The sequence below is a fragment of the Polyodon spathula genome, chromosome 1 (genome assembly GCF_017654505.1).
Source record: "Polyodon spathula isolate WHYD16114869_AA chromosome 1, ASM1765450v1, whole genome shotgun sequence".
NCBI lineage: Eukaryota > Metazoa > Chordata > Actinopteri > Acipenseriformes > Polyodontidae > Polyodon > Polyodon spathula.
In genome coordinates this window covers 27,226,242-27,243,205 of record NC_054534.1, presented here as the reverse complement: position 1 = coordinate 27,243,205, position 16,964 = coordinate 27,226,242, and the positions used below count along the sequence as shown (strand labels likewise).

General features: G+C 36.1%; 1 protein-coding gene across 6 annotated transcripts in view; it reads right to left on the bottom strand.

The window, feature by feature from the left end:
* Positions 1-16,964, bottom strand: part of LOC121316650 (pro-neuregulin-1, membrane-bound isoform-like) — an 85,818-nt gene that overhangs the window by 4,379 nt on the left and 64,475 nt on the right. For 2 of the 6 annotated variants that reach the window (XM_041251723.1, XM_041251693.1), the window contains 7 exons: positions 12,428-12,560; positions 9,469-9,527; positions 4,677-4,700; positions 2,583-2,685; positions 1,862-1,988; positions 1,189-1,313; positions 450-653 (listed from right to left, as the gene is read on the bottom strand). In XM_041251723.1, coding sequence (XP_041107657.1) covers positions 450-653; positions 1,189-1,313; positions 1,862-1,988; positions 2,583-2,685; positions 4,677-4,700; positions 9,469-9,527; positions 12,428-12,560 — 775 coding nt within the window. Of the gene's footprint in view, positions 1-449; positions 654-1,188; positions 1,314-1,861; positions 1,989-2,582; positions 2,686-4,676; positions 4,701-9,468; positions 9,528-10,153; positions 10,213-12,427; positions 12,561-15,258; positions 15,406-16,964 lie in introns of those variants that run through there. The other 4 variants (XM_041251731.1, XM_041251700.1, XM_041251716.1 and 1 more) reach the window with 4 other exon arrangements.

The following is a 16,964-nucleotide window of genomic DNA, read 5'->3' as shown; positions in this document are numbered from 1 at the left end:
TGCTTCAGCGCATGTGAGGAAGAGCTGTGATGAAACAGTGATCACTTGGCTTCCTGTCCTCCTTGGATGCTCTAATAAACAAGACAGTGGAATCTTACGTTCTCCATTTTTTTGGCCGGTCAGCATAATGCAGCAGTCTTTTGATTAAGTTTTGATAAAGACACAATTCAACAAACTTGCTCTTCAGTGTTCATAATTTAAGATTACTGAAGATTTAATGATTGTGTGTTTGAAGTTATGGCTGATCCCTCCATATTCTAAATGTGAAGCTCAAAACTTCAAAAGCAATGCAACTGAACAGAGATTAATAGCAATGTTTTCAAAGGCAATGCAACTGAATAGAGCAATGTGTTTTTGTGTTACATTATAACTGAACAGACGTTCTCTGAGGCTCCTTGGTCTCTCTGAAATATCCACAGTAAAAAATAAAAAAGCAATTGTGTCCGTACCTCTCGCTGTGTGGCGAGTCCTTATAAGATTCGGGAGAGTCCCTTGTATTCTTTAAGTAAGTGGTAAGATCTCGAGCACAGCCTGTACCATTCAGACGACCTCGGTACCCAACCGGACTGGTCTGTCCATTGGTTCCCATTGAAGATGTCACCAGTTCGGAACGGCTTTCAGATGTCATGCTTTCAGTGTTTTCATTGTTCCAGCTGGGAAACGGTTCAAAGGAAGAAAGAGCCAAATTCAATTCATGGTTTCACTTTCTTTTAACACCCGTTAAAGGTCAGTCAGTCAGTCTGTCTTATCTAACACAATTTCCATACACCAAGCAAGCCAACCGCATCATACAAGAACACTGGTCAAGATGTATTAGATAATACAGCATATTGGATGTAACCCTAGCTACTTACAATCATTATTTTATCTTCCATCTTCTAATGACAAAGACATCTATAGAATAGACCTCTTCGCAATGCAATAATAGACTATTTCAAAAACACTGTACTCATTCTGGGGCAATGCACCTGATGCTGAAGCTTTTAACTGGAAGGCAGTACTTTACAATAATAGCATCAGACAGCCTGTAGATGTGCCCTACAAAGTAACTTTCAAAGATAGTATAAATGGCTATTTGTAGGTATGCACTGAAAGGGGAAATTGAGGGCATGGTTAGTTTTGACAAGAACCAGAAGTTGGTTGTTTAAGTTTGTATTAAATTGAACTGAAACAAAGGTCTCCAGTTACCTGTGGCTCGATGTCTGGGTGACAGGGGTAGCATGACGTGTGGTTGACGAGTATTGGCTTGTTGAGAATGATGTTTCTGTTTCGGTTACATGGTCTGCAGAGATGGCGTTTTTAGATGCATGCTGCTGAAATAAAAAAGTTATTACAAATATCAATAAAATGAAAAACAGTAGACTACAGAACAATAATGTCATAAAAATACAAGAAATGAGACATTATGATCCTTTGACTAATTTTCAATGAAAAATTAAAAAAACATTCGCTATAATTAGCAAATTCTATTTATGTGTCATTACTGTCTGTGTGATTATGCTTTATTGCCATGATTGTTAGTTTTGTTTTACATTTGACTGCATTATGTTTTCAATAGTGGATAAACCCATTGATTTATTTAGTTTCTTTCATAAACGAAATGTTTCATGAACTCCACATAAAAGGTGCCTACCATTACATCACAAAAATGTCCTTTAACAGAACAGCATTTTCAGATTTGTAATACTGGAGAGCGTATTGCTTTTTCTTCTACTTTTTCTTCTTGTAAAACATGGCAGTCTGGTTCTGGGAGTGTGATATGACACATTTCATAATGTGCAAGAAATGAAGTACTCAAACCTTTTGGTTAATGTCTTCATGTTTGTTACCATATAAACAGTATATGCCATTTTACACTTACAATCACTAGCTGTACACTTTCTGTGGGTGGGTTGGGGTGGTGGGGTCCGTTTGCAAGGTTATTCATGTTGTTACGCTCGGATCGCAAACTCTGCCTTAGGCGGTCGTGAAGCTTTTTCCTCTGTTTCCTGTTTGAGTAAAGATAATCACTGATAAGTACACTGTTTTAGTGCTACGTTTGTTCAGTGCACTATTTACTTTCCAGTTGCATTCAGAAAAAGTTAGATTCAGGTCTTTAATTCTGCAAGTTTATAAGGACTTGCAGATATCTTCTGATGTCTTCAGCAGGGGCTTGAACTCCTTGTGCAATGCAGAAGAGTCCTGTCTGAACCTCAAAGTTTTTAAAATGGTTCTTAATCTGCTTCCAACATACATGTAAAATAACCATGATTTGGTATCTAAAGACAACAGCACAGTTTGATAAGCTGTTATGTAAGTAGAAATGGAGGTGGAACACTGGTGCATGCATAAAGGCAGACAGGCAAGCACCTCCTAACTACGGAGCTAAAGAATGCTCTACTGTAGTCTCCTCATAATTGGATAGGAGGTTCACTAGTTTTTCTACAGATTTTTCTTCAAATAAGACTCCACTTAAAAGTTGATGATTATACATCTATGCATATGCAGTAGTGGGTGATAACTGCTGTACTGTATCAGCTCAACACGTATAATTATTCACATTATACTAAGTCATCATTGAATTAATTGGAAAACTGCATTACTTGGTTTTGCAGTAGGCAACCACACACATGATGCCAACCACTAGCAGAGCAATGCAGATGCCTGTGATTGTTAGCACTCGTTTCTGGTAGAGCTCTTCAGCTTCTAAAAAAAAAAAAAAAAATACAGTTTTAAGTTTTCCACTCTTTACTAAACTTATCGGTGTTTATCATACAAACAAGATAACTGCATACCACAGTACAATGTTAATTTCAAAACTGATGCGGTGTTCTCTTTTAATGTATTTATTTTTTCATTATACATTCTCTTTTAATGTATTTATTTTTTCATTTTACAAGGAGACCCGCCTCCTTCCCTTATTTCAGTTATTTAAAACTTGGTGGAAGTTAGTATTAAGCCACTCTGAAATTAGCTCTTCTTTGATCTCCATAAACATACTGAATAAAGTGCTAAAGGTGATGGGAAACAAGGATGCACATACCAAATGTTAAATAAGGTATGGTTATGTAAATATATGCATACATGAAAATACAATATTGAGCAATATTTTAGTTTGTTACATCGTATTTTTAGTATATATATATATATGAATGATGAATTCCTGTCAAACTAGAAAATTAGTGAGTGGCTGTATACTAAGTTCCTGAATACATGTAGTCAACAGCCACTTACTTTTCATGGGCTATTTCAAATGTTTGAATATATTTTTGGTGAAAGTTATTATATATTTTAAATGTAAAACAATTAAAAATTACATTTCTTTCAATGCACGTATAATATATAGAACATATATCTTTACACATTGTACAGTACATGTAAGGTTTTGTTCACAGGTCACACATAATAGGGCTCTCTCCCAGTTAAACTGGAGATCTTACATACTTGTAGAGAATCCAAGTTGTTTCCTTTAGAATAGGAATGTAACTAATTGAATCTGTATACACATGTTTTACATTTTTTATGTAACACATCAAAATATAGTACCCAATGTGATTTATTAATTTGTAGAACTGTAGTATATTACAGTATGTTTGTGTTTTGTGTGCAGGACTTGAATTATTCCAATCAGCATAATCATTAGCATTACATGTAGATTTCCTGTGAACAAACCCTGGTAAGGCAAGCATGTAAACACAATACAATTATTGAATAATCATTGGCAGAAAAATGAAGGTTGTTTAAAAGAGACAAATGACAACTCAATAATCAACATGAATAGTGTTGTAAATGATAGGAAACACATAACGAGGAAGACACAAAGAGACACTCAATGAAACAGAAGTTTGAAAAAAAAAAAAAAAAGAAAAAGAAGAAATAAACAGAGAGTTTGGAGGAGTCAACTGTAGGCCTGGCACAGCATGCTTGATACTGGAAAAAACAGAGTGAAGAATGCTTGGAAAGGCTGAAGCAAAGTTCGAAGGGATTTCCCATACAGCATAACGACTACATTACTATGGCCAGCTAACAAGGCATGTACTGTACTCCTTTGATGGCATTACTGTCAGTCAGTGCTTAAACTGAACTGACACTAATCAATATTCATTCTGCTCTGTGTGTTCAATGCATATTTTCAGACTCTGCAGACTGAGGATCAAACTCAGTACGTGCAAAATAATTCTATAGCAGAGGTGTATATGGTGCTTGTACTGTCCTATGGCAGTGCAGAGTTGAGGACTTGACTGCCAGCATTCATAAGTGTTTGAGGTGAAAGGTGCATAAAGAATGAAGGATATATTGAATGTTCCTCAAGTGTATGACTCATGCAGGAATCTACTGTTACAGTATGAATGTGATTTGGAGTAGGTCACTACCATAATGTATAATTTTACATTAAATTGAAGAAATGCCATTTATTTTCAGGAAATATTGAATTGGTATGTTGCAGATGTTTAATGAATCACTGCCAAACATTTTTGCCGGGACTACTGCTTTATAATTAAAATGAATTGTCAGTATGTTCAGAGGTTTGTAAATTGTATTGAGTAATTCCTTTAGCACTACTTTTGTGTATAACTAAATCTGTTATAGCTGTATGATCCCTTCTTAAGCATAAGGAAACTGGTTGGAATTAAAGAAAAGTCTTAAGCGCCTAAGAATCCTAAATTCGCAAGCTAAAAGCAATGATCGGTCCATACCCATAAATTCAATCCCAAGATGCTCTGCCAATGCAGAAAGTTGACAAAAAGAAAGAAAAAAGGAAAAACAGTTTCAGAAAAGAGCATTACTCTGTACTCAAAAAGCAAATTACACATGACTAGTCTGCTTTCACACAGAAAATGTGACCAGTGGCAAACATTGGACAGCGCTCAGACAAGCTAATGGTTATCTAGCGAGACCTCTTTTTATAGTGATGGCCTTCATTATATTGGTCTGGTTAAATTGACTTCACTCTCTTTCTTACGGTACAAAAAAGACAAATGTAAAAAAGTAAGTGAAAGCACTCAAGGTTTTTAGAGCTGTACTTCATCTAACTTTGCCTGCAGTAAAACTGATGATACTAAAACAGACAGTAGTAGTAATAGTTCCACTTAAAAAAAATAATCAACTCTTTCAATATTATCATTCTTGCAACAGCATCAAAATAAAATAGATTGTTCTTAACAAATAAATTCAGACTAAGGGGTTGCTTCTATTGTACTGCATTATGTACTGTAACATATATATATATATATATATATATATATATATATATATATATATATATATATATATATATATATATATTTAAAGAAGACCTTGCAACATATAATGTAATTTGTTGTTACTGAAAGGTCAAGAAGCACTAAACTATTCCAATTTTAGTTACTGAAAACATGCTTTACATAACATATGTTAAATCCATGCATAATAATACTGTTTTTTAAGAATATTTAATGTGATCACTGAAAATGATGCATACTGTACTGCATTAGCTGCAGAGTGCTCGTAAAGCAGCTAGTAAAATTAGGAGCATGCTCATGCATACATTTTCACTATAGATATTCTGTTGCAAATGTAAGGCTGGTAGTTCAACTGTAATCACATTTATAGGGAAGTCATTTTTACCAGGCTGCTTCAATTTAACTAATACAATGGGAAACAGGTACTTAGAATCTGAATATATTCAGTCCATAATTCTCACAGGAAAACATGCTGAGAAAAACATGCACAACTCATTCCCAACCCTAACCCAAACAGCAATATAAACTGAATGTACTATTCAGAGCACTGTCTAGTACTCTAATAATGTGGTTAAATCACCATGTTAATCAAATACTTTAATATTACCATGTTAATCAAATACTTTAATATATACATATCCTGTTGCCTTCATTTATAAAATGCATCACTGCCCAGCAACTATTTCCTCTTTCATAAATATGTATGTACTGTTTAGGAAAAAAAAAAACAGAAAAAAAACCTGCTTTCAATTGAAGTTTTGTCAACACTCTTATTTTCCAGTAAGGCATGCAATAAATAATTCATAAAGTTTTATTCTGGACCCCATTTGAATTTAGACATAGTAACAAAATGGGATTTTCAATCTGAGACACGATGGGACTTGTTATAAATAGGGGTCTACTTAAATCGTGGTAAATTTACGTATTTTTCACGGGTAGGTTGTGGAATAAGATTAGGATTTCGCGGACATTTGGCGGACCTGTTTAAACATTAAATAAACCTACGTAGACAGTATTTCAGAACATTGTGAAGCCTAAACATAGTGGTACCTGCTTCCTTACTAAAACAGGGTGCTGTCATTTGTTAAAGGCAAGCATGCAGCATCCCCCTGCACTGGACTTGCCCATACATGAGACTGCACCTTCTGCATCCACTGAATTGGTTGGACGTTAAGGCAAATCTTTGCCAAGTTATACAGATGTGGAAATCGATTAAAAACAGCCCACAAACTTGTTTACCCAAGGGCATCTGGCATACTTAATAAAGGCAATAAATGCGTTTGTTGTCATGTTATTGCTGTCATGTCCCATCCAATAATTTATTTTATTAGTACCGAGTCAAAACAAAGAAAACGTGGCTATTCGGGTCTAAACTTCCAACTGGAAAAAAATTAAGCAGCAGGTTGAATCGAGGTGGATGTGCTAGATCGTTGTAGTACTGATTTAACTTGCCGACAGAAATACTTTTTGTCTGGGCTGACTTCCCAGTTTGGTTTCTGAAAGCTGTTTATTTTACGTTCTGTTCAGCAGCCTCTGTAGTAGCCATTTGTTTAATGTGTGATTCTGAAGCTAAATTGCGACCGAATCGTATTTTCTCCAAAGGCACATTAAGATATGCAAAACAGTTACCTCCATCAGCATGTACAGTTTCTTTGGGAAATATCTTGACACGATCAATCACCGAAATATACTTTGATTTTTTTAATTTTTTTTTGCTTTGTCGTCCATTTCTACTATTTTACATCCAATGCTGAAAACTAGATTTTAGCAACTGGCTAAATCAAAACAATGCAGCGCTAACACACTTTGTCCCACCCCCTACTGCACAGTACAGATCACAGAAAAGCAGTACAGACGCACTGATAGACTGATTAAAACTCTGTTGTCATTTGAATAGTAAACAAGAGCGTTAACCGCTTTGGGGAATTTTTTTGTAAATGTTATTTGTGGACGTTTTTTTTTTTTTTTTTTTTTTTTTTTTTTTTTTGCCTAAGTGCAATGCACACAGGACGGCGAAGGAATAAAAAAGGGCTATCTACAGAAGGAAGAAATGTAGTTTGTGTCGCTTGCATTGTGCAGTAGTTCATTTAAACAAGGTTCCTTTTTTTTTCCTCTCCGTACTTGTTCGGTATGCATTGGCCCCTAAACGAGGTTAATTTCATGGACCCCTCAATTTCACGAGACCCCTAGTTATAAAGTCATTACTGACCCACCAGTATGTTGCTGTTATGACTGCACATTGCTATAGAGCACCTTAATACACAAGACTCTGGGGCAAACAAAGCACATTAGTTTTAGATTCTCCTTAAAAAATAGATTTTGAACACTTGCCATCATCTCAATGGATTTTAAATGACTAAACTGAGGGGAATGAAATGGTAACTAACCTTTAATCTCAACTCTCTATACCCGTCGTCCTGCATATGCCCGTTGGATAAGCGAGACTTGCTGAGCAGCCCAAATGCAGAGCTGCTTTACAATTTTTAAAGTTGTGTTTCTGCTTTAAGTGGCTCTGTCCAATTGAATAATTACTGAAATAAATGTACATAACTACCTATCCCACACAAGGTAAAGGCAGCGGTAAGCAGGCTGGGGAGCTGCAATAGCTGGTGTGTTGCATTACTTGAAAAATACACTGCCCAAAACAATACCCACTTATACACAATACAGACATTCCATATTTATAAGAGCAGAGTTTGAATAACAACCTAAAAAAATCTCTTTGAGTAAATTTGTCATTTACTGCTGTGACTCTCTATTTTTAATAGCCTGATCATTTGGTTCTTGCTGTTTTGCTTCTCTGAATAACTATAAAACACCTGAGAATGGTTCTAACTGATCAAAAATACCCTTGAAATATATTCACTTGTTCTTGGAGGCTGCACCAGCCCAGATGCCAAGACTATCTTAGGCAGCAGCTATTCTTGCCTGTCCCACTCTGGGAGACTAGACACCCGCATCTAAAAGCACACTGACCTTATCGGTCATGGTTTTGCTATTGATTTCCTCTAACAAAAAAATATTTTTAAATGTAATGACAGTAATACTGCAGTGATCATTTGAGCACTTGCATGTGTTCAGATATTTTAATTAAAAACAGTTTAGCTGGTCATGATGACTCTCTAATTTTTAATGCTCATGTTTATGTATTTATCTGTTGCCAAAAGGGCTTCGTTAGAGCTTAGATTCAAAGCACAGTTTATTCATTTTCTCACCAAAACAATGCGCATTGGGCAATTAAAGGGCTTGTTTGTAGTAAAGGTAATTAACACATGAATTCCAGAAAACTCTTTCTGTCCAACATAAAGTACATTATATTGATGGCTGTGTCGTGCAATCGTGTTGTTAAACTTTATTTTTCATCTAAAATGTAAATACAGCAATGCAGTTACACAAGCACTTTCCGGCAGCATTACGGTGCAGCAGTCTTTTATGTTTAGCCTCTTGCATTAGGAAGTTGGATAGAGATAGACTAGCTATATTAAAGGACTGGGGTCCTCTTTGTCTGCTGCACCCCGACACTGCTGGTTAGCTCTCATGTATACTGTGAAATAAACTGCTCCATTGATCGGTCACTAACTATATGAACATTTAAGTTTCTGTATTTTGCATGAACCTTATTGGGCTTAGTTATCTATAGTGGATGCTCACCACCACAAACATCCATCCTTTCCCATGATCCATGTATATACCTCCTGGTGCTGCCTGTGAACTCCTCAGCTACATCTATATACCCATGAAGAACAGCTACCTCAGCACATTTATAATTGCACTAGTCTTTTGTTTGTGTCCTCTTTGACCTCAGTACTTCTAAACTGCAATAACCTTTTTTTTTCCTGTATACTAGTTTCCAATTCTCCTTACAAAGAGTGTTACTACTTGAAACGCTTGTCATTACTTGTTAAGTTTCTTTTAGCATTTCTAAATGTAGCACTGTTGAGTGTTTAAAATATATAGATGGTACACATTCCAGTTTGCATTTTTAATGAGTCAGTCTGTCGCTCACGTATTTTCACCTCTTCTTAACCTGTCTCTGCTCACCCCCCACCCCAAATGCAAGCACTAAAAATTAAGACTGCAATTACCTTCAATGTGGTGTATATATAACTGTTTTGTTTTTACAAAATAAATCAATACATGATACATAAAAATCAAATTAAGAACTAATCTGTCTAGAATTTGAGAAAAAAAAATGGAAGCAACAGGAAATAGCACTGATTGAGCATGTTTGGGTTCAAGCACAGACAGAAAGAGGAAACAGACGTACTGTAGAAGCTGGCCATTACGTAGTTTTGGCAACGATCACCAGTAAATTCATTTGGGCACCTGAGAGGGAAACAAAAACCACCAAGAAAAGAAACAAGAGAAGAAGTGAGTTTACAGCAGAGTAGATGCCTTACACCTCAGCGAGTATCACCGTTGTTGATCACTGTTAAAAAAAAGAAAAACTAGAATGTGTTTAACAAACAGACGTTCAATTACAGTACGACTGCGTCTGTTTGTAACACACGTCCTAGCTGAAAGAAGTACCAGGCTGTGTCTGCGCCGCAGTAGACTACAAATATAGTTTATTTTGTAAAAATAAAAAAGAAATGATAACAATCAACGTTTATCAAATTCAAGTGCAAATAATTTGACCGCTAATGATTCTTTGAGAGATTAAAATGAAGGTGGAGTACTCCAGTGTCCCGGTGGAGTACTCCACGTCCAATCAAAACTACATCTGCAATGCTGACAACCAATGACTAGCCTTTCTGGCTTGCCATGGAAACAATTTTGGAAATCCCTCCAGTAAAACAAATTTGTTCAAATCAAAAGGAAGAAGATTCAATTAGATTTTTTGATTGCACCGGCTTAAAGCAGCCCACTAGAAGACGCAGAAGACACAGACGTTGATACTTTTAACAGAGATTAAACACCAGAGATCTCTTTTTACTTCTGAAGGGACATACGTTGGATTCTCAGCGGCATTCTGTCTAGACATCGTTCTCCCATGAACTCTGGTGTGCACCTAAAGAGCAAAAACGTAATAAGAAACAAAAAAAAACCAAAAGCATAATGCACTGGATCATCACATATTATTATTATATTACTATTATTGTACTCTATATACTATCAAGTGAGGTAAAACAAAAAGGAAGTACTTTAAAATTAAAGTGAACAGAAGCTATTTCACTAATGAAAGAAGGATGTGCTTTCATATTGGTTTGGGACCTACAGTGTGTGACACACCTTTCTGTTTCTACACTGTTTTACACATTTGCTGGAGTCTGCAAATGCAATAGTGATGGTGAGCTTACACTCTTCAGGGTTTGGGGCATTGGATATTCACTTTAAAAGAAACAGCTCTGGCTGACTTAACTTTCCCTTGGCCCAGTTAGTAGAATTGATTGCTTTTCAATCATCCCAGTTATCATCTAGGTAATCTGTGTTCTGCTTTCCTACAATTGACTTGGTCTTTACATTAATTACAGCTCTGCAATTTCTATTAAACAAGAGAAACAGGCATTTAGTACAATTACGGGACAATGGGCAAATTGTTCAGAGCTGACAGCTCCCAGAGTTCTTGAGGCTCTGCAGCTGCGCTACAGAAAATGTCACTGTAGTGTGTCACACTAATGTCAATATTTTATATTGCTCTCTCTTCTTTCCATTACTATTCCTCATCTTGCATTTTCACTTGTGTTTTCCCAAAGTGGTTCATTTGTTCCTATACTTGTCCTTTAATGATGTATTATGATGACATAGTAGAACTGTAACATATGTCATCGATGCATGTTTGCGTGTTTTCACGGGTGGTAGTTCACAATGTCAACCTACAGCCGAGGAGACAAGCTGAGTGTTTGGAGCGCCTGCCTGGCAGTGAGTCAGAGACCTCTCTTACAGGGTAAGCATTTACTTGACACGAGAGAAAACAGGTTTATGGTTTATGAATAGGTTATTCCCCAGAATGCCAGCAATTTACAGCTACTGAACAGAAAACATCCAAGTAGTTGTGTGGGGGTGTCTTAATGTTGCCAGTTGATGTTGGTATGAGTGATATGTACCGTTGTTTGATTCTAGCTGTGTGTAATGTCTACTGGAGAATTATCAAGTAGTTCATAGAGAGTACAGCGCTCCTTGTATATAGTATGCAGCCCCTCCCCCCATGGCTGCAGGTTGTCGTCAACAAATGTTGTTATTTCTATCAAACTGCAATAACTGAAAACCATGCAGCACTTACTAAAAGGAAACAAAATCCCTTAGGGACAGCAGCATTATTTTCTGCTTAGTCATTGAAGAATTTAAACCAACAATTCAGCTTCCTGCAGATAGACTCTAAAACTCTTATGCAGCTTATGGACGGGAGCCAGTGTTGCCAAATGCCTTCTCAAGTGCTATTAAGGAATTCATTAGTTGCAGTTTTCTTTCATAATGTCAAGCCGTATGGGCAAAGGACAGGAAGGGGGCAGGACTGCAGACGTAGGGCTAGCTTTTGTTCCGGTACACATAGAACAACTCCAGAATCCAGTAGGTTAGTACCCTATGAGCTGCGGCTGGTCAATGTAAATCCTTGATGGTTATTCATTGTGAAAGCAGTGACAGTGTGGGTATCCACTTTTTCAAAACTGTGAATACACATAAACTGTGCCCTAATCCTTCTTCTGTCCATTACCTTTACATGCTCTCTAGCTCTGCAGTAAGTAAGCTTAATTAATGTATGCTGAGTTTGCGGTGGATGTCTGATTACTAGGGACACTGGACTAACATGACACCATTAATTTCACTATAGGAATATAAAATACTTTAATATTTGAATGGAGGGAGTGCCTGAATTCCAATGCATTTTCAATACTGATTATACAGAATATTCTGAGACCCGTATTTTATGATCAGGAATCAATATTTGTCATTAGTAAATTTGCTTTAAAATCATCCACTGTCTTTTTAAAAGTAAATATATTTATAATGTATGGTTCAGGGCTCCCAGCAGACAGGAGCCTCCACCTGTTCCCTTTTTAATCTCCTTTTAATACTGAGGCAATATGGTCAAGTAAATACTCATTAATTTTCAGTTTCCAAGGTAATTGGATTGGATAGTTGCAGTTTGAATCTTGGGGAAATATGTTGCCATATTTAATAACGTTTATCAACACAATGACCTTTAAAAAAGTACATTATAAAGGCAAACGTTCCTTGTTAGTTTTATCTGGTGGTTTTTCAGCTTTACCTCTGCTGCCCCTTACCTGCACAGGTATTTAGTTTTGCTTGGGATTGTGTTGAGGACGAAGCATTCTCCTCCGTTCACACAGTAGTTCTTCTCACTGTCGTTACACTTGATGGCATGGCCAGTTCCTAGCGTAGAAGCAGTTGTGGTTGCTAAAACAAAACAAATATGTTAATATGAAAGTAAATAGCTAAGCTGAGTCACATAATACTTAACAACATTAGAGTAAATGGTTTTAAATAGGAAAATGGAACTTTCTGTTTAATGACTGCTGAACTTAACATGTTTTTTTTTTTAAACCTGACTTGAAAGTACAGTGCTTGCAACACTTAAGATATGGATCCATTTTTTATCGTTCATAAATATTGAATAGGTCAGCACATCTATAAAGAGCTCTGCAGATTTTACATAGTTATGAATCTCAATAAAACAAATAGCCTTTTCCTTTTTTTACTAAAGCAAAATGTATTATATCACTAGCACATTTCTGCTGGTACAGTATGTACAATATTACAATAACTTAAACATCCATGAGCCATTTTAATACTGAACTGGGTCAAGCATAAATCAAAGATATACAGTATTTACTTATATAGATAGAAAGATTAATGTATATATATATATATTATCTATATATATATATATATATATATATATATATATATATATATATATATATATATATATATACACACACAATGCGCTTCATAGATAAACCATGTTATCTGTGTTTATGACACATCTAGCAAACAATAACATGCTGTGTTTCATGAATCCAAAGAACGAGGAACAGGAACTGGCAAAAAGTACAGCCTTGAAAGCAGACAGCACTCGTAACAATCACAGCGAGGCAGAGCAACTAGACTAAGAAATCAATGTCTTCATACATAATTCGGACCTGGGTGAGCAAATCCATCACTTCTAACAGGGCATGTTGCCTCCTCAACTGCCACTCGTGAAGGCGAAGAGGCCATGGCTATCCTCTATATCCCATTCTCATAGAAACTCCAGGTCAAGCATGACAACACTGAATGTGTGTGCCCTGCTTACACACTGCACTGTGTACGTTAGGAAAATCAACACACTGTGAGCACTTGTAAGACCTGTCGACAGCTTCTCTAATGGATAGCTCTTTACTTTGCATGATTTGTTATGGTAAAGCTTCCCTTCCAATTAAAATGGGTGCTATAAACAGATGTTCTTTTCAAAGCTGGCTGTATGATCCCTGTTGCTGAGGACTGAAAATGACACGTTGCATTAACTGCATGTTTCTATCACTTTCAAAGTAATAAAAAAGGGGACCTACAGTATGATGTTCTTTAACCCTACTGTGCTTCAAAAGATTGCAAAGCTGTCTTTGCAGGGAGACCTGAGGTGTGACCATTTCTTTTCATAGACTTATTGTAAAGTGCTCTGTTAAAAGTCGACACATCCAGTGGGCTATGCAGGTAAAGGAGAATTAAAAAGATACCTTGCTCAATATTAAGGTAACAAAGCTCACTGTGCAACTTACAATGTTTTTTTTCACTATACAGAGGGGCTTTTAATTTAGTTGCAATAACATGCATTCTTTATTCTGCTGAACTAGAATTTCCCATAAATTCTGGTTTTGTTCAACCGCTTTCAATAAACTATACAGTGGAATAGAGAAACACGCACACAATATCACTGTTTCCAATCCATCTATGGGTTACCACAAATCACTGAACATATTAGAATGCCATTTTAATACTTCAGAACAGAGAAAGGTCAGGACTTCCTATCACCTGCCCAAAAATCAATTTCTATCACATGAAATTTGTATTGGGTATCTGTGGAGAATACAATACTCAATGTCATTCCAGCCATCCAAGACAGATCACCTTGAACGATGGTAAATCCTAGCCGCTAAACACAAGAGCAAATATTGCCTCTGCAAGCTCCAGATTCCTCCTGCAGTATTTACAAGAGAAACATTTAATCTCCAACACAGTGTACACACACACACACACACACACACACACACACACACACACACACATATATATATATATAAAAGGTAATGTTCAGCAAAATCTAGTCTATTACTGTATTATAAACCAAAGTATGTACTGTATCTGAATTGAAATAAGATGAATTACAACATCTGAAAGCACATTTGCAATTTCTGTATAGAACAGGGTTTTACATGTACATAGATATACTGTAGTAATGAAATGTAAAGTGTGTCAAATATGTACATACTGTACATACTTCTCCTTACAAAAAGAAATTAAATAAAGAGAACGAAACTTGTATGAACCACTGTTCAACTGCTCTGGGTACATATTCAAAGGTACATTTTGGATAAGGTCCGGTTCTTGTGAATATAATTTAGCATTTATTCAACACCTTTATTTGTTAAATAAGGTACTTTCTATTATTGCAAAATAAGTCTTACAAAACAGCCATGCAATGAGCTATAATAATTGTGGTTGTATTTTTGAATAGCTAATAACAGTAAACATGAAAATATCATAACCATTGATATTGATATTAATCAATAAATTAAAAAAAAGTCCAAGTATCACATTTTAAGTATAGTATAGATTTATAGATTTTTTATAATGCCCATAAAAAACTATGTATATATTTTTAAAAATTAATAATTTAAAAAAGAAAGTGTTTTATTTATATGTAACTTTCTACTGTAGAAGTATGTGTTTATTGTTTTAGATAGGTGTTCTGCCTTTCCTACAAAACGGACAAAGATATTACAGGAACTATTGTTTGAATGTAAAACACTTCAAAACAAATAAACAAATAAAAACAGCTTACAGTATACAAACTTTCAACACTACACAAACTAGAAGTATTTACTCAAGGGCTTACCTGAAAGTGTTTTGAAGTGTCTGGGAAGGTATAGATGCATGTCGGCTCTCCTCAAGCACCGAGATTCCCTTTAGGCTCTCTACCTCAGATTCAGGACTTTGATCTATGTGCTCTAGATCTCAGCTACTCCTATCCCACCAATATCTGGCTTCCTCTGTCTGGAGCGTTAAAGACTATAAACTATTTTAAATAAGCTTTTTTTTTTCTCTCCAACAGACGTCACTGACAGCATCAGAGGTCTTATGCTCTCAAATAATGGTGGCAAAAAGACGTCAACAGACACTTGAAGAGAACAAAATAAGCGTAGATGAGCTGGCATGTCATAAACAAGTTTGCCACCTAAATTGAGAGGCACGTTCCTCCTCTGCGCTTTTGGGAGCAGAGCTGATTGGAAGCATGTAAATCAGCCTCCAAAAATGCTATTACAATAAATCAATACCAGTCTGGAACGCAAGCCTGGAGCCCCACAAGTACAAGCAGAGAATGCCAAGCGTGATTTCTCATACTAATTGCTCCATTTACCTAAAGCTTCATAAATGTTAATCTAATCACAAAAGGCTGAAAGTTGTTGCAGACCTCTGGCGTTCCATAAAACCCACCCATCCCCACTTGGGCACGTCCGAGTGTCCCAGCTTATCTTCCCTGATTTGTAATTGCGAATACGGTGTGACACCAATAGAGGCTTTTTGAAATTGGCATTGTGATGCAACCTTTTCAAAACCGCAGACAGCACTGAACCCTGTGTCTTTCCTGGCAGACCCAGCTGAGTTTATCCTTAGATTGTCATTTAAAATCTGGAATGATTTCATGGGTCACAGACCTCTCCAGGCCCCCACTGTAACACAAATTATTACTGAAATATCATCTATGCCAAGCAATTGTTTCTTTTATGCCCTAACATTAGCTATCTAAAATTAATAACAGGGACTAGCGATAAATGTGCTGTGTACAGCCAGTTTAAAAACATGAATATACTGTCATCCCTCACTCCTCCAGCCTAACCTCAATTTAATGGTGACATGGCTATTTCACTTATTTTAACTTTTTGTGTGAACATTTCGGTCTCATGTCGTGTCTTTCATCAACTGGTGTTGTGTGTTTTGTCTCATGAGTATCTCCTCAACCAAAGAAAGGTAATCTCAAATCGCTTCTGAATTTTTAGCTTTTCATCAGCAATTACTGAATTGAGGATACAAGATAAATTATTTTATGTTCATGAATTAATAAGCTAATATGGGATCACAAAAAAGCACTAATTATACAGCTGGAAATAATTAATTAATTTACAATTAAAGGGCACTAAATACACCCTGGGGAATTTAATTTACGTAATTATAAATTATAAACGTAATTTTACATGTAAAACATATCACCACGCATAGGTGCGTAATATTACATATCACAGTTAACAGAGAAGGACAGGGAAAATGTCGGATCACAATGAGGGTCAAGGGAGCCACAATAAAGGTCCCACATTACAAACATTTGAAGACATCGACTTGTTTTGGTCATCGACAGCTGACTATCTTTAACAAATACAGCTGATGCTGAGCGCTGCAACTCGCTGTATAATCTTGTCCTGTCCGATCGGAGGCGTTTTCTTTCTGGCGTTCCTTTATTTCAATCTTGCAATTTAGAAAGACTTTATGTTAAAAAAAATCCATTGGTTTCTACTTAATAATGCATTTTTGTTTTTAAATTTACGT